Raw genomic sequence first — 21,207 nt, 5'->3', positions numbered from 1 at the left:
TGTTTTTATGAATGTGTCAATACACGTAGTAAATCAGCCTCAGCTGTACTGTGTGTTTAGTGCGATTTAGCATGCTGATGTTACCATTTAGCTCAAAGCACCGCTGTGCCTAAACACAGACTCACAGAGCTACTCCACTCGTCAAACTCCATGCCAGTATAGCTTCATTTTATTAAAATTTAAATGAAATGAGAGAGAGAGATAAAGTCTATTTCATGTATGACACACATCCTGCTCACCAAAGTACCACCAGGCCATAGTATAATTCTAAACAAATACACTTTTTTTTTACTTTTTCTACGCTCCTGGCTTCTACTTTTTGCAGTGTGTACATCTTGGTTAAATTATAAAGAAAATGTGTTGAGTTCACTTACGGTACAAAACTGCTTAATGGATTTGTTCTCTAGCACAAGTGGACCTGGAACTTTATTTCCCAGAGATTCTGGTAAAGCCAGTGGAAAGAAAAAGTCATGTCCAACATAGTTTCTCTCTTTTTTTATGAGAAACGATTTCCACTAGCCAGAAATAGAGGTGCCAATTGTCTTGTTGTCTTTGCCTTATAGGACTTTATGTAACATAGAATTGTCAATAATAAGGGAAAGGCGGACATAGCCTGATTTGTGAAGTGATTACCTGCAACATGTTGCCAAACAATTTACACATTGGTATGTAGTTGCTTTGGTGAGGAAATTGATGAAAGAAATGTGACATTTCTGGCTGTTTTCCTTTCATACCCATTTGCTTGTACAAAATGGACTCATGATGATGATGATGATGCTGTTGCTGATGTTGTTGATGCTTACTGCCAAACCTCTTAGGCTTAAAAAAAAAAAAATCCCTAATCATTAATCCTCCTCCTTTCCCACCTCCCCCTCTCTCTGTCTTTCTAGATGCCAGGCCTTTTGTCCAGTCCTGTTTGTCTGACAGTCATCTGTTTTTTGTCTTGGTCGCTGCGTCCCAGTCGTGCTCAGATTCGGACTGATGAAGGTAACACATGCACACGTATGCATGCACACCAAGCCAAAAGACATTTTCCCATGGACATCTTTAAAGCACACACATAGAAACACACATTCTGTTAAGGATCAGGCATGGATTCTTTTGTGAACTATTTTGGGCACTCTTGACTTATCTTGATTCAAAGTACATGTGGGATCTGAAGCGTCTGCAGAAGAAAGAAGGAAAGAAACCCTTCCAAAAAACACCTTTTCCAAGCACAATCTTCTTCTTTTTGTTGAAACTTTGTTCATTGTTCAATTGTTTTCTCTCTGCCCAATTTTCGATGTCCAGCGTTATATTTTTTTTTAAATTGACAGTTGAATTGGAATTCATGTTTGTTTTTTGGATTAGCACTCTGCAAACAAGAATTGTATTGTTGAAGCATATTTTGTTTTGCCTCACACAGCGCTTAAGGGATCTGTCTGGCATTAAGAAATTGGCTCTTCTTTCTTTTTTTTCTTTCTTTGAAAGACTATTTTTCCCTCTTCCCTTCTTTCTGTCTCTGTCTCTCTCTTTTATACCTTTATTACTGTATCTCTTTCTAAAATCAGATAAATTCACCGCTACATTCACCCTTGGCCCTTCAGGTGAAACTGTCCATCTTTCCCTTCCCAAATAATTTGACACTACGGCAGCTCCGGAGTCCTTTTTGTTTGGAAAGTACTAAGTTTCATCTAGCTTGCAATTTCTTTGTTCACCCTGCCATCTGATTTTAATGTCAGGAGAAGCTTGCAGCCTTCCTGTGTGTGTGTGTGTGTGTGTGTGTGTGTGTGTGTGTGTGTGTGTGTGTGTGTGTGTGTGTGTGTGTGTGTGTGTGTGTGTGTGTGTGTGTGTGTGTGTGTGTGTGTGTGTGTGTGTGTGTGTGCGTGTGTGTGCGTGCGCCTAGGCCCTCTTGCCAGAGGCAGAATCAGATATGAGTGGAACGCTGCGGGTTTGGGGAATAATGTACTTCACTGCCAATAAAACATGAATACACACATTCAGACCAGCCAAGTCTTTGCACTGCACCAAGGCCCCAGGTAATACACACACTCACAGAAACAGATGGAGGGTGTGTGTGTGTGTGTGTGTGTGTGTGTGTGTGTGTGTCTGTGTGTGTCTGTGTCTGTATTTTTGGTGGTTAAAGGGAAAAAGAAAATCTGGTTAAAACTGGGGAGAGGGGCATTGAATAAAAAGATGGAGATAGGGGAAAATATTGACACAGAGGGGAGAAATAATTAAGAAAAGAGACAGAGGAAGATTTTTGATGATGTGGTGTAATATAGATACATTTAAGGAGAAATTGAATCTTTAAGGAATTTGACCCACTGCAGTTGCGTGGTTGTGTCAACCATAGATATGTTTTATATCTTTAATTTAAAAGTGCAGTTGTCAAAACGCAAGAGCCATAATTTCAATTGGTGTTTGACTGTTAATTATATAGGGAACAGTGTCTTCCTAACAAACTACAGAAAATTGAAGTTTTGCCAGCAACTGCTGTTTTCACCGGCTATAATGAACAGCAAATGAACTGTTGCTGGGAAACTTTAGGTCATTTTGGGGGTTGGCGAAACAACACCAATATTCTTGACCTTTTCTCTGGTTAATTCGAGGGGCTGTTATCAGTAGATATCACTAGTAGATGTCACTTTTGAATGTCTAAATTATGAATTTGAATATTACGCAGTTTTGTCAAGTATACCTCCAATGTGATGTAACATGTATGTCAAGCAAGTTTAGACTAGAAGTTGACTTTTCTCTGACTATTTAAAAAAGTGTATTGTGATACGGTATGCTTGGCACTTTCCCATCTTGTTTAAAACTACATAAACCACAAATGCTGCTTTGTTCTGAAATAGTTCAGCCCTACATTAAATGATTATAATCAAAATGTCTGGTTGGGCTCACTTTTGGTTTCACTTCCCGAGTAGTTTAAATAATCTGGCTCAGCTGGAGTGTGTGAGCGTGTGTCTGCTCTCTTTGCACTATTTCCCTGATCTCAGCCATTAACTTGCTGATTAAAATGGCATCGTGATTGATAACAGTAGTGGACAGAACTATGAAAATACGAAACTAAATGAGTTTCCTTTTTACATAGAGAATAATCACGAAGAACAAGGTGTGTATGTCCTATCTAGATTTGATATCTACAGGTATTTTGTGTCTTTCTAATGTCACACAGCTTTGTTTACAGTAGCCCATACATTACCGCTGTCTTGGTAGCACAGATTTATTAACCATGCCATGTGTTGTTTATGATAAATTGTTTCCCATACACAGCGCAGCCGAATGAAGAGGCTTTCATTTGCTTATTTACCAAAAGAAAACTCTCAGTAGGTTTCATTGTCCTCCTTTCTGCATGTCTCCTCCACTCAAAAATGTAAATGTAGCCACAAAATCACTGTGGAGCACGTTGCTGCTCTTTTCCCCAGCTGTTTCATTTTGCACAGCCGCTACAAACCACAGTAGAAAAATGAGCTTTAGGTGTGAGTGAAAACCAAGTATTGAAAAGGCCCTCAGTTTAGCCTCTAACTATGTGTAAAATGTAATTTTGGATTAACTTAGTTGGTCCCTGAAGGGCACATTAGGTTATTGCAGCAGGGCAAACTAACATAAATATACCAATACAGCAAATTACATAACAACATCCACCAAAAGCTTCTACTCCTTCACCTGCTGTTATGCTTCGTGATATGCCAGTCAAACTTGTGACATGAAGAGAGGTTTGTTTCAAAAATGAAGGAGAAAAACAAAATGCAAACCTGGGACAAATTGTTTGTTACTGAGGGAGGAGAGGCCAGCAGGGAGTGTGCATGCCTGAGTGATTAGGTTGAGAATTAATGAAGATGTGTGCATGGCAGACTGGCAGTCAAAGTGATGTTTTCCCACTCCAGATCTACTGTAAATGCCAGCTTTCATATTATGGAGCCAAGCTAAACATGCACACACATACTGCAGATAGAGCATCTACTTGGCAAATGACTTGTCACCACAAATATTTGTTCAGGTATACACTGCACTTATTGCTTTAAATCTACACTGCCTTTCAATTTTGCATGATGGAAAGTAACAGTTTATCAGCCTGTATCTCATCCTTAAAGTTATTGATACAAATGGTTCTACTTCAGTTCATAAAGGGCTCCCCAGCTTCTTACATATTTAGACACATTAAGGGGAGACACTGCAGGTGAATAGGGTAAAACATTTTAACTAACAGATATCAACATGAAACAACATGAACACCCAATTTGATTACTTACATTAAAGCTATAGTGCGTAGTTTCTGTCGCCACCATGAGGAATTCTAAGTAATGACAACAACACTGTCGGCACGTCCACATGACACAAGCCTTCCGTGATCGTGCACCGCCTCCACCCCTCCTCTACGCAGTTGCTAGTAGCCGAGGAGGACACGGAGGATTAAAAAAACATTAAGTACTCTTCAGAAGAGGTCATTATCTTCACTCGAGTTTCTTCACTTTCTACGCGCGAAAGTCGCCGGACGACGCCGGTTTCTGAACATAGCCATACTGAGAAATACAGAGAGAGTTGTGTGGAGCTGATAGTCTTAGTTAGCTTTGTAGCAACTCATTTAGCAATGGCTTGACTGTAACGGACGTTCATTAATATCAAAAAGTTACGCACTAAAGCTTTAAGACAATTATTTTTGTATTAAAAGTTTTCTGAAATTTTGGGGTTAGTTTTTTTCCCCCAATGGTCTGACAGAAGACATGGTGTTATGAAAGCAAACTAGCCTAAAAACTCCAAATTGAAAAATTATGTTTTTGCCTGTAGTGTCTCCCCTTAATGGATACTTATAAAACTGGTGGTCTAAACTGTGGCGTTATGTTACTGAAAGATCTCTGAAACTACTTGGCTACATCACGTCTGCTGGCACATTAAATGGTCAGTTTACCATGCACAACCTATAATTTTGGTTGTATATGCCCAGGTTTGGAGAGACCATGTCTGAAACGTGTGCTGCCGTCCCAGTTATTTTCTTTGTTTGTGCTGCTACAATAGTTCCAATAAAAATTGTGAACATCGAGGTTTCTGTAGGTATGGTGAACAATGATGACATTGTTTCTGTTGTTTTTTTCAAATTTTGTAATGATATGAGCACCCCATTGTATAAGGGTGGAGACAGAAATCTCAGAGATGGATATCTCAAAACCGCAGCAGATAAAAAAAGCTATTTGCATGGCTAGATACCACTACAGGTGATTTTGGGCAGGAATAAGTAAAAAGAAAGAAACTTGCAGCCACCTCTGTCCAAAGGTTCAGGTTTGTGAAGTTAGGGCTGGGAGCACACGGCGATGTTGAATCTTAAGACAATGAGCAGTTGTCCAAATCAACAGAAATGGGTGTTGTTACTCAGCACTAGTAACTTTTCCCATTACAAACGCAGACTGTTTTGAATGTTAATATCAAAAAATGTTTTCTAAATGGATTTTTAGAGTTAAAGTCTATATCTGTATCTTGTTCTTAATATCTTCTTCAAATGCTTAACCACTTCTTCTCTGTCTATTATTGAAGATATCTTAAAGTCGATTTGCTGCTACAGAGTAATAATATTTTCATTGTGATAAACTTCCAGAAAAATGAAACACTGGAGCAGCTTTATACTGTATGCCAAAGTCTCCTCCGCCTAGTGTCTGCAGGGGCCCAAACCTTGTATGGTCATGTTATTGTGATACTGTTGACTCTATTACTGTAAATAGTGGCACTTAAATCACATTTATACAGACAATGGAGACACACGGTATGTCAGATTGTGAACGTACTCTGAGAGCGACAACAGTGTGCTTTTAAATTTTTATGTGATGTCTGTGTTTGCAGTGTCAGGCGTGCAGTATGGACGCTTGCAGTCAAATGTGACACTGTCATGCGGGAAGTCACAAATCGGGTAAGACAAAAGACAATTTCCTGTGTGCCTTGAAGTTGTGTTTCTTTGTCTTCTAATGACAAAGAGATATTTTCAGCTCAGTCAAATGGGAGTTGGAACGTTTTTATTTTTTTCAATAATCCAAAACGGCTATAGTATAGCGGCTACATTTATTCAAGAGTCGTACAGGAACAAATTCATCAGAAAAGTTGCGGTGACATCCATTTGTATAACCATAGACTAGAATGCATTAATCAGCCATCTAACTGTATTCATATACGCAATAATGCATATTTGTTTAGCTTTGACTGAAAGGTAACAGACAAAAATAGCATAACAACCCTTCTGTTTTAATGGTGATCTCATCGTCAACATTTTTGTTTACAAGGCAACCGAAGATAACTTATCGTGATACAAAGGGTTAAACGGTGCCTGCATTGCTAAAGCAGGTGCAAAAAGGCTAAATTATCTGATTTGAGAGAGAGCCAATGTGTGCCATCTTTTCAAAGAAAAGAAAAGTCAGTAAACGACAAAAACACATAAGATGTTATACGTAAAACTGAAGAGTATTGTCAAATCCCATGAAAAAGAAAAACCTGACAGCTAATTGATCCTGCTAACAGGTATTGCCGGTGTAGCCAAAGCTTGACATATCTTATTCCTTATAGACGTTTTATTGTTGTCCAAAACGTATTATTATTAAAGGTTGGTTGTAGTCTCTTGGGATTTGTTGACAGTGAGGAAAACCTACAGAATAATACCAAATGTAATCATGTAATCAATGTATCATTTCATTGCATCGATTGCACTGTTATTGTTGCGCTTGTTATCACTGCACAGAATTTGTTTATTTTTTTGTTGTTTAACTATATGCACTGTGTGACACCATGTTGTGTTTTACACACCATTAGGGTCATATTATTGTTTGTTGTATTGTATTTGTATCATGTTGTATATGTTGTTTCGTATGGCTGCAGCATGGCTTAAAGGACAATTCCGGCGTAAAATGAACCTAGGGGTTTATAACATATGTGTACCGAGTCGAACGTTCTCTGGGACATGTTTTCATGCTTATCGAATGCGTCTCTAGCTTTTAACAAGCTACCGCAAAACCGGTGGTTAGCTGCTAACGCTAGCTTTTGGACTTACAGACAGACAGTTTATTAAAAAGATAGATTATAAAGACAGTAGCGTTTGTGTTTACATTCGGCCGCCATCTTGAAAAACAGTCATGAGCAGTCAAACCACGAACGCCGTGCAACCAGTAACCAGTAACATAGCTCAAACACAGTGTTCGTGATTCGACTGCTCATGACCTTTTTCTAAGATGGCGGCCGAATGTAAACACGAATGCGACTGTCTTTATAATCTATCTTTTTAATAAACTGTCTGTACACTTACAAAGTTCTCAATGCTTCGGTTTGCATGTCCTATTTTGAGCCTTGTTAGTGGTAGAAAATAGTGACTTACCCTCTGACCCGAAAGCTAGCGTTAGCAGCTAACCACTGGATTTGCGATCAGCTTGTTAAAAGCTAGAGACACATTCGATTAGCATGAAAACATGTCCCAGAGAACGATTGACTCGGTACACATATGCTATTAACCCCTAGGTTCATTTTACGCCGGAACTGTCCTTTAAGTGCCCAAGACAAATTTCCCACCTTGTGGGACAATAAAGTTAATCTTGTTCTTGATCCTTAAAAGAAAGTTGTAACATGCAGACGTAGGTATTTGATGACTATGATAATGCCATGAAAGATTTTTAGTCGTGGGTTGAGCGTTATGCTCACAGGTTAGTGAGGAAGGTCCTCACAAGCATAACTAAACTCTGATGTGTTCCCGACCAGGATACCTGTGGTGTGGCATCTCAACCACAGCTCAGTGTTGCCATGGCACAAAGTGACATCAGATGGAACCTTGGTGCTGCTGCACGTCGACCACTCAGCACAGGGCAACTACAGCTGCTATGACAACCGGGGGCTCCTCCTCCACTCTGTCAAACTCAGACTGGGCCGTAAGTGTTGTTGTGACTTGTCCAGGCTTATAGCGCCTAATTTAGGAGTTTAACAGCTCTGCTCTACTTTCAGTCTCTCGCCATGGGACTGCACCTTTAAAGACAAAGACTCTTTGCAGCAGGAACATGGCCACGTCCCTCGTGTTTTACACAGCATCCCAGTCCCTCACAGTTCATTTCAGTCTTTGGATAATTCACCATAAAAGCATTAAATAAGTTTCTCCTACTCGCACATTCCCATCTCTCTCTTGAGTTTACCTCAACATATTTCCCTCTATGCTTCTCTGTCATCTGACAATTTCTTTCTCTCTCTCTCTCTCTCTCTCTCTCTCACTCTCTCTCCCCCCCCTTTTTTAATGAATGAGATTACATTCTAAACATTTGATTTATGCTGCTCTCTGGCTACAACAAGACATCTTATTACAACAGTGATGATCAGAACAGCGCTACTGGTCCTCAGAGGAAACGGGTCTTATCGGCCGTCACATAGACAAAGCCCTCCGCTTCCTGTAACTGTCTCAAAGAGGAAATGGCTTCCTATGTAGGCTTCCGTTTGACGGACAGGGAGTTTTCCATGGTCCTGGCCAAGCTTCTCCTGAAATATTTTGGTTCATGATAGGGTCACCATAGCACAGAGCTGTTCACTTTAGCCCTGAGGACAAAACAGAGAAACATTTCATATATAACATCTAACAGGACCCTTGGAAAAAAACAAACTCCCTGTCTCGTTCTGAAAATAAACTCTGTCTTCTGACTCCTGTTTCCTAGACCCCCCTGGGCTGCTGAGCATTTCCTGTAAAGTGCCCAATCACACGCATGTTCGCTGCTCCTGGGTGGATTCAGTAAAGACCTTCCTGCCAGCCAAGTACAACGCCTCCTTCAGGTAACAGTGAGTTAATGCATGTCAACAGCAACGCCCAAGGTCCCATTCAGAATGGGCTATGAAGAATCTAAATATAGTGCATGTGCCACAGAGTTACATTTTGAATGAAGTGCATGTAGTGTGAGTCGTATCCAAATGTGAACCCTGTCTATCCTTCTCTTTGCTTCACCTCTCTTCACTCTGCCATATGGCACTCAGTGGAAACTTTCAACCATGACACATTACAGCAGTTTCTTTTAAAGTGTCAAAGACACTGAAGCGTTGGCTTCAGCTTTCAGCTGTGGTGACTTTTTAGTTAGAAGGTATCTACGGTTTCCGGCACACACTTAGGTTGCCTTTTACCCGACAGAATGCAACACGTTTTGTTTTTGTTTTTAAGGGGGACTGGTCATGAGTGGAGGCCATGCGTTGTGGATGTCGCCCGCAAGCACTGTGACGTAGATCATCCTGCCTTCTGGCAGACCATCCATACCCTGAGAATCTCAGAGACCAACGCCCTCGGCTCTGAGACAACATCTGTCCGGTTTAGGTTACATGAGCTATGTAAGATCACATAAAACGCACACACACACACACACACACACACACACACACACACACAGGAATGGGGTGATTAAAATTGTTTTTGTCATGTTAGTGACACATGTCTAGGAAGCACCTTTCTCTGAAAATGGATTAGTTTTACCATGTTTCTCTTCTCTGAAACACTAGCCCTATTCTACTATTCAAAAACTTGTATTGTGATTGGCTTGCAATATTGCTGGACCTGTCCCCTCTTTTATTTTTAACAGTTGTGACATAACCCACCCATTTAAAAAGAAGCTTTTTCAACTGTTGCAACTACAGGGATACATGCTTCATGCTTCCATAGCACCTTGATTATCTACTCTCATTCCTTTTCCTAAAATCAGTAGATAAACACAACAGCAGCAGGATTTCCAATGCGGCCCATAATGTTTCCTGACAGCTGTTGTTACCGTGTCCTTTTGGTCCCCATATAATGACCTCAATTATCTTGTTTTGTTGCTTCTCTGTGTACATGGTGGTGTTGTCGCTCTCGAACAGAGCCATTCACAGCGTACTTGAGACAGTCTTCATAGCAGCAGATGTGCCTAATGGATGGCGCTCACCACTCACTACATGCCATTCGTCACAGTTGTGTGAAAACGCTTCAGAGTCATACAGATGAGAGTCTGTGGGATAAGATTCAGAGAATGAATGGATAGTTCTAGTAATAGCAAGGTCATACAGTATATACAGAGAAAATGGTAATGGCAGTTTCGAATTTCGAAACTTAGTTGGATTTTCTTTACATTCCCCAATGCTGCAAAGCTAGATCGTTCATCAGATTAAAAGCAACAGCATCAATAAAAAAGACTAAAAGCAAATCAGGTGAAGAAATTGAGCATTTATGTCTTGAACACAGGTGTGGTCAAGACAAACAGCTTCGGTTTGATTTGTTACGTTCTGCCCTCTTGTACTTGATATCTTTGTTTTGACATGTTTTCTAGTGTGCAAACCATAGAGGAAATACCTATGGCTAAATCTCACGTTGTTTTTATCTGTCTTTATTTGCAGTGAAACCAGACCCTCCAGAGTCGGTGTTGGTGAATGAGCTAGAAGGGTATCCAAAGAGGCTGATCGTCTCTTGGAACTTTCCCTCTTCCTGGCCGCTGCTTGATGCTTTCCCCCTTATGTTTCAGATCAGATACAGGCCACAGGGCTCTATATACTGGTCAGAGGTTAGTCAGCAAGGCAGAAGGTTTCATTTCTATGTTGATTGGTGCACAGTGTGGATTTAACTTGTGCATCTCATCATGCATCATTAAAGAAAATACAATTGTAGTTTCCCCCATTATACCAGCAATTGAAACTTAACTTATGTACATTTATTTAATTACTGTGATTGGTCACAAACCTTATTTCTGAAACCCAAGCCAATCACAGAACATACTACTTAAAACAAGAAAGAACATATCAAAATATAAAGCTGAAGTAAAAATGCAAAATTATTCATTTTTACTGATGTTAAAGAAGACATTCCCCTCTCTGTCGCCACCAGAAATCATGCCTCATGAGCACTTAAGTTTAAAATATGTTTTTTGTAAAACCCTACGTCAATAATTGGTTAGATTTTATTTTTTGTGACTTCTTGTAAACTGCAGATAGTATATTAACTTGCAATAAGCTATTTTATTTAGCATAATAATGCCAAATGGCTCTTTGTTGTATAATGACGGTGTAATGCACAAGTCGTTTTTACAAATTAAGTCCCAACAAAAGAAATTAAAAAACAAATGAGAATGTGACAAAACACAAGAATTTCACTTAGATTTTTACACTAAGGCCATAAACAATTCCCTGTCCTGTCTCTTTCTCAATCACTCAGGTTTACGCGGAGGAGAGTCCGGTCGTGATATTCGACGCCCTGGCTGGTTACTTCCACCAGGTTCAGCTTCGAGCCCGCGACGAGGTGAACTCTGAGAGCCAGTGGAGTGAATGGAGTCCCCTGATTGTCGTCAGGCCTTGGGAAGGTCAGAAAGAAAATGAAATGTTCATTTCTAAGTCTAAGTCAGTTTATTTTTAGAGTGCATCTAAAAGCAACAAACTTAGACAAAAGTGCTTGACAGAGAGATGACACAATACAGTCACATAAATAGAAAAACATAATTATGAAACTCAAAGAATACGTTAAAGCAACACTAGGTAACTTTTCCCACTGCAGTCCCCCTACAGGTTGGAAGCGGAATTGTCCATTACATTACATTATGCAAGTTTGCCAGATCGGGTAGCGGATCTGTAGTTCGAATGAACTGGACAATGTAATGTAATGGACAGTTAATAAATAAATAAATCCAACTGTTTTGCTGATCTGTCATCGTTTCAGTCCATTCTTAAGCACCCCCCCCCCACCCCCCCAATCCTGGTTCCAGCTTCTAAAATGTAAATAGTTGCTGCTGTTCCTTGTCTTAAATAATGTACTGTAGTAAACTGAATATCTTTGGGTTTTGGACTGTTGGTTAGACAACTGGACTCTGTGAAAGTGGAATAGACATTATCTTTAGTATTTTCTTTTTATCGACCAAAAAAACTAATTCAGGAAATAATCTTCAGATTAATATATTATTCAAAACAAAAATGAGTTAGTTGCAGCCCTGCATGTTTCACAAAGAAGTAATAAAACAGAGGGTGACCAGTCATGCCTTCTTGATGAAGAGCTGGGTCAATCAGTTCTGTATTTCACTGGTAGCCAGTAAAGAGAGGGCAGTAAAGCAGAGATATATCTCTTCTTGGTACCCATTAGGAGTCTAGTTGATTCATTTTGGACTTACTGTAAGCGAGATAAAGCTCACTAACTGACTCCTCCGTAGAGTGAATTGCAACTACCGAGGTCCTCACATCCTTACACAACAAGGAATCATTTTCTATATTTTGCAACAGATCAGGGCTCATGCATGTACTGTATCTAGTGCTATAGATTGGCAGTAGTTTTTACGCCTTTATCAACCGACTTTGTTTTGTGTGCATATTCATTGTTACTCATGAGAATAACTCCCTAAAGTGTGTGTGTGTGTGTGTGTGTGTGTGTGTGTGTGTGTGTGTGTGTGTGTGTGCGCGTGCGTGCTGTTTGTACTACAGTCTCCTCCACGTCTGAAGCTCCAGAGCTGCTCCCGCCAGACTATATCTTCCCCTTCAACACAAAACCCGAAACCTCCACTGCAAAGCCACACAGTAAGTCATTTCAAATGAATGTGATTGTATTCAGGAGCAACTCTAATACTGTATGTGTTATTGTAGCTCAACTGCAGTACAATTACTGTAATTACTATTGTTATGAGCTGCTCCTCTCCAGTTACTACAATTACCAAAAGCTGCTACTTTCAATTTCTACTACTGCTAGTACACAGGGTGCGATTTGTAAAAAAACAGAGGGGGGGGTATTTTTTTAACATGCACAACAAAACAAAACATGTAAGAATTAAATCCCTCTTCCAATACTGTGCCACTCGGCCAGGCATGCCAAAACACTTATTTATGATCGTCAATATTCAATGGAAAATATCAAAATGACATAGCACAACGTGGTGTCAGCATAAAACACAGCGCTTTCAAGTCTGGGAGCTGTGTTCACTTCCCACTTCACCCAGGAATCGCTCATTCGTTCCTTGGGGGGGTGTTTTAATCCAAACTACGACCTTTTTCCTAAACTTACTAGACATTTTCGTGCCTAAACTTAACTTTCGTCGACACGGCATTTTTTTCGCGGCAAAATTCAACTACTGAAAGGACCGGCATCTGGCGGCGCCTGTAGCCGGCTCACATTCACAGTCAAGGCTAAACACATCTACCAACTGCCGCTGATACGACGGAGCTCTGTAGCAGCTAAACCGAGCGGCTCGGATTTAATCGTTCTATCACACAGCGCTTTACTTAGTTTAAAATACTTCTATTAATAATAGTCTATTGGTGAAGTAGCATTGATCACTTGGAGAGGGGGGGATACATTTTGTCCCCACCGGGGATAAACAATAATTCAGCAGAGGCAGGGATATATAGACCAGAAAGGTCTACCAGAAAAATCGCACCCTGCTAGTACAGATACACTAATAGTCACTACTGTTACTATTAGTGTAAGTAATACTGCTATTCAACCACAAGTGATACTTTTACACTGCTACTATTAGCGCATACCAGTTTCATTATGTTAAAAACCAAAACATCCATTATCTCATTTTAAGGTGGAATTATTATCACGGTCAAGTTGATCAAAGGTAGGATCGGTTTTGAAACAAGGCTGTTCCTTGCTTGTTTACAATCATGTCAGTCTAGGTTTAAGCCTGATGAGCTATGTGAATCATAGCTAGTCAGAGATCAGGACGAGGATATTTTTTACCCCATTATTTGGCACCAACAAGAAGCCGCATCAGTCATTAATGCAAACATATATGCAGTAACAAGGCAATATTTACTGTTTATTATACTCTAGATAGAGCAGTACAAGTACCTTGTGTCTGGCTTCATTACCAAATTGCATATAACTGCCGTAATTTGTACCTGCAAGGTATTATGTTCTCTACAGTATGTGCCCTGGTTGAAAAGTTAAGTGCATAGCAGCTCACATATACATTACATGGGCAAAAACACAGGGAAAAGCAGCCTGCAGTTGCAAATATGACATCTAAAATATACACATGCAGGATACATACAACTAGAATGCATTCGTAAACATGCACACACACACACACACACACACACACACACACACACACACACACACATACATACAGTATATACAAGGAGACATATAGACACAGTTTGGGCAGTAGAGCTGAAAGTTGCCGTGACTGATGCTGTCAAATTTAAGATGGTCTGCTGCTAACCAGATGTCTTCTTCTCTCTGTGTGTGTGTGTGTGTGTGTGTGTGTGTGTGCGTGTGCGTGCGCGCGCCCACACTCATTTACAGATGTGCTCATAAATCGTTATGTTTTTGCTCATTGTATGTGTGTGTCTGCTGTGTTTCTTCTTTGCTTTGTTTTACAGTTCACATTGAACACAGTTTTGTCTTGTTTGTGTGTGTGTGTGTGTGAACGAGAGTTGTTTACCCCTCTCCGTACGATAAATGCATGTTTGTGTGAAAGCCAAAATGGCACATTTAAAATTAACTTCTCACCAGAGAGTAATTATATTTGAGAACACACACATAGCACTCTTTATTTTTGCTCTTTATTTTGCCTCAGACACAAAAACGCGTTGGATTAAAACAGGTTTTGCTGTCGCTGAGAAGACGACAACCCAGCGATGTGTGAACTGTCTTATTGTCTAGCTTATTCCTTAACTATACTTGGTTTTGGTTATCAACTTTAATTTTCTTTTTTTTCACCACACTTTTACATCTGTCTCTTCTGTCGTGCATCCTCTGTTTCCCTCTTCATCTTACTCCCCAGCCCTTCATCTTTGAGTCAGCCCTCCTCTCTGTTGCTTTAACTCTCTCGATCTCCCAGCCTGCTTGTTTTGTTGACCTCCCCTGTTGGTTTTTTTCCCCTCTCTCTTCCCATTCAGATCATCCTGAGGATGAAGGTAATTTGGGTTTGGTGATTCTGCTGGTTTTGTTCTCCGTGGTCATCCTCACCACCATCCTTTCCCTCATCTTTGTCGTGTGGTAAGACACACACACACACACACACACACATGTATCCCACATCCACAGGCCACAGCCTGTGTGGTCTTTCTCTCTGTATTTGAGTAAGTATTTTAAAGCATGGCATTTTATTGTTGTTTACTTATTGTTTTATATTTCCAGGGTGAGGCAGAGGCGGCGTGATCATGCGACCAAACAGGAACTCACCTCCATGGTCAAGATGAAGTCCATCCCAATCTAATGTGAGACACACATAGACGCGATGCTTGTTCTTCTTTGCCTTAAAATCTTCTCTTAAGCATTTCATGTCAGATTCCATTTTCCTCTCACATCTTTCTTGTTGCACATGTGTTATGAGTATGTTGAGTTTTCACCAATGGCCACACAGCAGTTTATGTTCTGAGTTTAGCTTGTTTGGCAGATAGTTTTAGACCTCTGCATGGCGAACAGCCTCTGCTGCGGGGATAATTAAAGTCCTAATTAAGTGTCACTTCTTTCAGAGTACCACAACGTTTCCTCAAATGTGAGTTATGCCAGTGAGGAGAGCATAGCAGAGCTCTGCCCTAGTAGGAACTTAAATGGTTCAAAGTGCTGCTATAAACAACATTCATACAACCCTTCAGATAGCCAGCCAACATGTGATTATAAGCCCCACACACACACACACACACACACACACACACAGATTATAACCCTGAAAGTATGCCTGCAAATCGCTCATTCAGCTCTGTTATTTAAATTTGTGATTTTAAGGCAGTGCTTAATTACATTATGATTTATGTAAAGTTGTCCTTTTCTGTTTTCCTCCTCTCAACTCTCCTTCATGTCTCCTCTTCTTTTCTCCAATCTCTCTTTTCTGCTTTTTTTTCCCCCCCACTAACTGATTTTCTGTCTCTTCTCTTTTGTTTTTTCTCTTTTCTCAGGTTGATTTAAAGCATCTTCTCCTCGTCAGCCCGTTCTAGGGCTCCTCCCAAGAGTCAGCCTCTGCCTTTACCACTGTAGCAAGCTGACCGTCCATATTTAACTACATTAACAAGAATGCATCAGCGAGGGTCCAACCGGGATCCAGGACAGGGATGAACCCATACAGGGAACTTTGCGGAGTAGGGTGAAGTTACCCACTACCATACAAAAGCTGACTGAAGGGTATGTTTTGCGAGATTTTCCTGGACACATAAAGTGGTCACATCTAAGTGCACTACCCATAATGCATCAGCAGACTCCACCTACTGTCCATGGGGACAGGGTAAACAGACCCTAGTCTGTTTCTTTATTTTCACTTCAGCAACTTCACTGCAGCTCAGCAGACTGTACGAGCGACACAGCATCAGGACATTAGAGTTCACTCACAACCAATGCTGCTTCAGGTGGACTCACTCCTCAGCCTTTTTGGAGAGGAGCAACATTTTTTTTTTTTTACTTTTAAGCAACAAGTTAAGGACAAGACGTGCAGCTGCCAAACAGGAGAACATAGGCATTTTCTTTGTGGGAAGGGAAAGTTTTTTTTTTCTGGGACAACTTTCCTCTCTTCTCCCAGGACTCTTCGCATTCTTTTATTTTTTCGAGAGAGTAATGTGCGTCCGTTATTACATTGTCCGTTATTACATCGACTGACCGACCGACTAAATGCTGTGAAGGAAGCATAACTCTCTGTGTGTGCATCTGGTGCCAAAGCAGCAACTACGGGCATTAATGGTCTCATCTGAGGGACAGGAGGCAACCTGTTACTGGCTCCTGACCTGAGGGATGGACATGGAGAATAAGGTCCAGGGTGGGCGGGTTGGGTTGTAGAGACTTTATTTCATTTATGCCAACTGATTTAATGTTGCATGCTATGCTTGTTTTGTTGTCTGATGTATATAGCACAGGTGTACTTTTGTTTCTTTTATCATACCTCTTTCTATCCATCCATCCAGCCACTGTTACTGAATGTGTGTGAATGAAAGACACACACATATATATATATATATATATATATATATATATATATATATATATATATATATATATATAGAGAGAGAGAGAGAGAGAGAGAGAGAGAGAGAGAGCTATAGAAAGAGAGAGCGAGAGAGAAGAAGAGACAGGCCTTTCACAAACCACCCGCATTATGTCATTACATAGACACTTAGTTAGCAAGAGAATATTAAACCGTAGATATTCAAACAACCCCAAATAATAATAACTTCTTTCTTAATGTGTCATTCAATTCCTTTCTTTGTTTGAATTCACCAGGCTGAAAAACAGTGTTTTTCTGCCCTTTGTGGTTGAAGGTTTCATCCACAGGTTTTCATCGACTCTCAGCAATAGGCCATTGTTACACCGTTATAGTTACTATAACCCCTTTTGGACTTGATGACACTTGACAGTGTTTCATGTTAGTTGTTGGTGTGGTTTTATTCAGCCGGGTTCATCAGTTACAAGGTAATAAGATGCATATTTTAACTAGACAAAAAAAGCATATTAAAGGTAACCTATACCGATCAAATAAAAATAAAAAGAGGTTGTAGATTTACAGGTAGAAACGCAACAAGCTGGTTCATTAATATGATGTTAAAAATAGATTAAGCACTTTGTTTACCATCAAGTTATTTTGAGAAATAATCTAAAAATCCTTGCTCTCACTGCTCTTGTGAACAAGTCCCACATATATTTTGGGTGTCTCCTAGACAGCGCTACCATAAGTGCAGTTCAAATGGGATGAAAGTGGATGCAGAAGGTTTCCTCGTTCAGCTCACCGCTAACCTTGACGTGGGTTCTTTTCACATGGCGAGTGGGCTCTCACAATCACTGCTACCATCACCACTTACTCAGAATTGAGATGGTTTGTGCACAGTTGCTATGGAAACATTCAGTGGCATAATGTTCTTCTACACCACATTATATAACAAACCGTATGCACCAGTACGCTTACAGTGGTACATTAGAGTTTGCTGTAATGTGGATGTGTTGGTAGCTGATGCACTTGTCTTACTTTATAAGGCAGGAATGTCTCCACCTCACACATGAAAGCGGAGTTTATGTAGCAGAGCATGTTGGTTGGTGGATGTGGAACAGGAGATGAGCAACAACACGATTAACTGACAAGAGCGACCCTCGCTCACTGTACTCGTGTCTCACGATCCGCCAACTCGTGGAAAAATGATCGATCGCTGGGTGGCCAGTGCTCAGTGTATGAAAAGCCCCAAACTATATCTGGTTCATTTTTGCGTTTGGCACCTACAAACCTTGTGTTCTGTCTGTAACACATGGAAGTGAGAGGCTCGAGTGGGGCAGTCACAATAAAAAACATTTTTTTATTTCTTTCACTTTCTGTTAGTCTGGTGGTTATGTCCTGTTGATCCAAAGCTGTGTCGTTATCACCATATTGATTGATTGACAAACTATAGTTTGTGTCAGAAACACAAGGTGCATCAGAGTCAAACTTTGACAACTGTATGCTCTCTCAAGCTAGCTCCACATATTATGCATGGATCCAGTTGAAGCTTTTTTTTTGTATATTATTGTATATCACACTTTAAATAGTACATTTTTATGTAATGTATGTTATTATAAATGATGTTTATATGTAGAGAAGAAAAACATATTCTTAGGGAAAGTTTCACAGACATAGTTTAACTCCATCTTATGATAATTTGTAATCGACAAATTGGCAGATAATCACAGTTTTACAAATCATTACATGCAATTAAATTGTGAAACCCATTAGACAAAACAATGCATTTTATTTAACTGGAAAATAATTCAAATAAAAACATCTTTCTTACAATGGATCTAATCAGAGAAAATGGTAATAAATATTCAGTCAATAATCAAATTATATCGCTTTTGATGTTTGTGTAGCATAATGTTGCCATGTAAAATCCCAAAGACTGAAGGGAGATTCCTACAGAAAGTATAAGTGACTGAGGATAATCCATGTCTGGAGAACCTTCCCAACATTGTGTATTTGTGTCTTTCTCCCCAGTTATATGAAGCTGTGTTACTGTACGATTACTGTATGGACAATGTGTTTACTAAACTCGTCTTTATCCAACTTGCTTTACTTTATTGTTAGGTTTCATTCATTTCTTTGCGTTCAGATGAATGGCCTTTTTTGTTCTCCAGCTGCTCCTGTGGCAACATTCCCAAAGAAAGTCAAACATTTTCAAATGATTCAAATTATATTTGACAGAGAGCTGATCTTCCACTTTCTGTTTAAATTGAAGTAAGATGTGTGTGTGTGTGTGTGTGTGTGTGTGTGTGTGTGTCAAAAGTCAAACCGGTCTACCGGTCAAAAGTTTGGGGTCACTTACAAATTTCCATTCCACTCCATTATAGACAGAATACCAGCTGATCTGAGTGGGTGGCTGATCTTTAATGCAATATCTACATTGCCCATTATCAGCAACCATTCATCCAATGTTCCAAAGGCACATTCTGTTTACTAATCTGATATCATTTTAAAAGGCTAACTGAGAAAACATTGGAGAACCATTTTGCAATTATGTAAGCACATAATGTAATCTGAAAACTGCTGCCCTGGTTAAAAAAAACAATGCAACTGATCTCAGCTGGTATTCTGTCTATAATGGAGTGGAATGGACATTTCTAAGTGACCCCAAACTTTTGACCAGTAATAAATATATATATATATATATATATGTGTATATATATGAGATGGGTGTTAGCGACGAAAGGAACGTTTAGAGCTTTTAAAAACAAAACTTAAAAAAACAAAATCTAAATTATATATAAATCATTCGTTTAAATTGGATTTGATTTTTCTTTAACTGGCAATGGATAGGCCAGTAATGAACGTAATTTTTTATTTTTATCAAAATATTACCTCCAAATATTAAGTCGGCAATAATTTCCTAATTTTATAATTATGGATATTTAATTTATTTTCCCATGCTTTTCTAGGCCTTTAAGGTCTGGTTAATGTGACCCTCATCAAGATAATAAACACGCTACCTGCTCACTCATTTTACTTAAAATACTGTATATGCCGTTTAATTCAGCATAACCACATAAATAATGTTAGTAATTTAGAAATAATAGTAAATATAAAAGTGCTCTAACTGACATGAGTAAAGCCTTTGTTTCATAATTGCTCAGTTTCACGGGTAACAAAGTTCATATTTTTTCAATCTGAACAGCAAAATAAAAGTCAGGAATAATATAAAAATATAAAAAATAAGATATTTTATGATGCATTTTGCAAAGACACTTCAAATTTTATAAACCATCCATCAGATTGAGTTTTATGTGGGCCATGTATCAGTGACTGTTTTCCACCCTGTCCATCCTGTATTTGAGGTTCAGTGTGACCTGTTTTCTCTTTGTATGGTGTGTAGCTATGGATTGCCAACTTTCTGTTTCACTCAAGTGGTGTCTTCTCTGTTTTTGTCAACACACTTGTGGTATTCTCAGTTTTTCTATGTTCCTCTGCAGTATGTGATGGCAGATGGAGCCTGTTGGTTTTAGTTTTTAAACCTCAAATTACACTCAGGCATCCATTCTCAGATGTACATAGTCTTTTTTTGTTTCTTTTTTTTGCTTTATGTGTACAACAGATATCACCATAAGCTGTTTTTTTTTCCTGTCTTTGTATGTGTCTGTGAAATAAATACTATTTTATCACAGTCTTAGCTTCTGGGGTTTTCTTTTTTTCTGTTTTCATCAGAAACAGGTTTGTTTATCTGCTTCTGTCTATTGGTCAGTTAAATCGTGACAATTTAGTCTTTGGTTGGTTACAAATGTCTTATGTCCAAAATATTTCAAATATGGTGCAAAGAATGCAACTACAGTACTTTGAACAGAAGAGCCAGTAGTGGAGAGGATCGGTCTGTTTCTCATGCCATTGGTATTACTTGTGCTTATGATTCTCAAAAACTTTACCAAATTCACCCTGAAGCCTGTTGCTTCTTGTTTCCTTTAGAAAGCTTCCATTATCTGATTGTGACAGTGTCTGATGAATCCCAAATTCTCCAGCCGGCTTTGTTGTCTTTATGAAAGGATCTTTCAAGATGGACAACTGGAGGGAAATTGCCTTGGTATTCTGGCTCCAATTCCCATATTGCAAACATGTCGTCATGCAGACTTTAGCATCTTCAGGGTATCATATGTCTTGTGCTGGTGTGATTGTGGAGAACACATTCAGAATCATGGACGCACAGTGGAGGGCGTGAGTTTTAACATAGTTCTCAGTGGGAGTCATTTTATGTAACTTAATGCAGTGGAATGGCAACTCTGGCTCAGGCCAAAAGCTTCTTTCCTGCTGTATTGAGGATATTCAAAAGTAGCAGCAACAGCTCGGCACAATAGCT

The 21,207-nt window shown here is 39.5% G+C and overlaps 1 protein-coding gene across 1 annotated transcript in view; it reads left to right on the top strand.

The window, feature by feature from the left end:
- il11ra (interleukin 11 receptor subunit alpha) overlaps nucleotides 1–20,523 on the top strand; it is a 57,104-nt gene extending 36,581 nt beyond the window's left edge. Inside the window, exons 2-12 of the mRNA XM_078271352.1 lie at nucleotides 891–987; nucleotides 5,818–5,884; nucleotides 7,711–7,877; nucleotides 8,646–8,760; nucleotides 9,140–9,303; nucleotides 10,339–10,502; nucleotides 11,150–11,294; nucleotides 12,400–12,492; nucleotides 14,821–14,920; nucleotides 15,062–15,141; nucleotides 15,823–20,523. Coding sequence (XP_078127478.1) covers nucleotides 891–987; nucleotides 5,818–5,884; nucleotides 7,711–7,877; nucleotides 8,646–8,760; nucleotides 9,140–9,303; nucleotides 10,339–10,502; nucleotides 11,150–11,294; nucleotides 12,400–12,492; nucleotides 14,821–14,920; nucleotides 15,062–15,140 — 1,191 coding nt within the window. The 3' untranslated portion in view covers nucleotide 15,141; nucleotides 15,823–20,523. The remainder of the gene's footprint in view (nucleotides 1–890; nucleotides 988–5,817; nucleotides 5,885–7,710; nucleotides 7,878–8,645; nucleotides 8,761–9,139; nucleotides 9,304–10,338; nucleotides 10,503–11,149; nucleotides 11,295–12,399; nucleotides 12,493–14,820; nucleotides 14,921–15,061; nucleotides 15,142–15,822) is intronic.
- Nucleotides 20,524–21,207: the final 684 nt, after the last annotated feature.

The sequence above is a fragment of the Sander vitreus genome, chromosome 16 (assembly GCF_031162955.1).
Source record: "Sander vitreus isolate 19-12246 chromosome 16, sanVit1, whole genome shotgun sequence".
Classification (NCBI taxonomy): Eukaryota; Metazoa; Chordata; class Actinopteri; order Perciformes; family Percidae; genus Sander; species Sander vitreus.
This window is presented reverse-complemented; position numbering and strand designations above follow the sequence as displayed.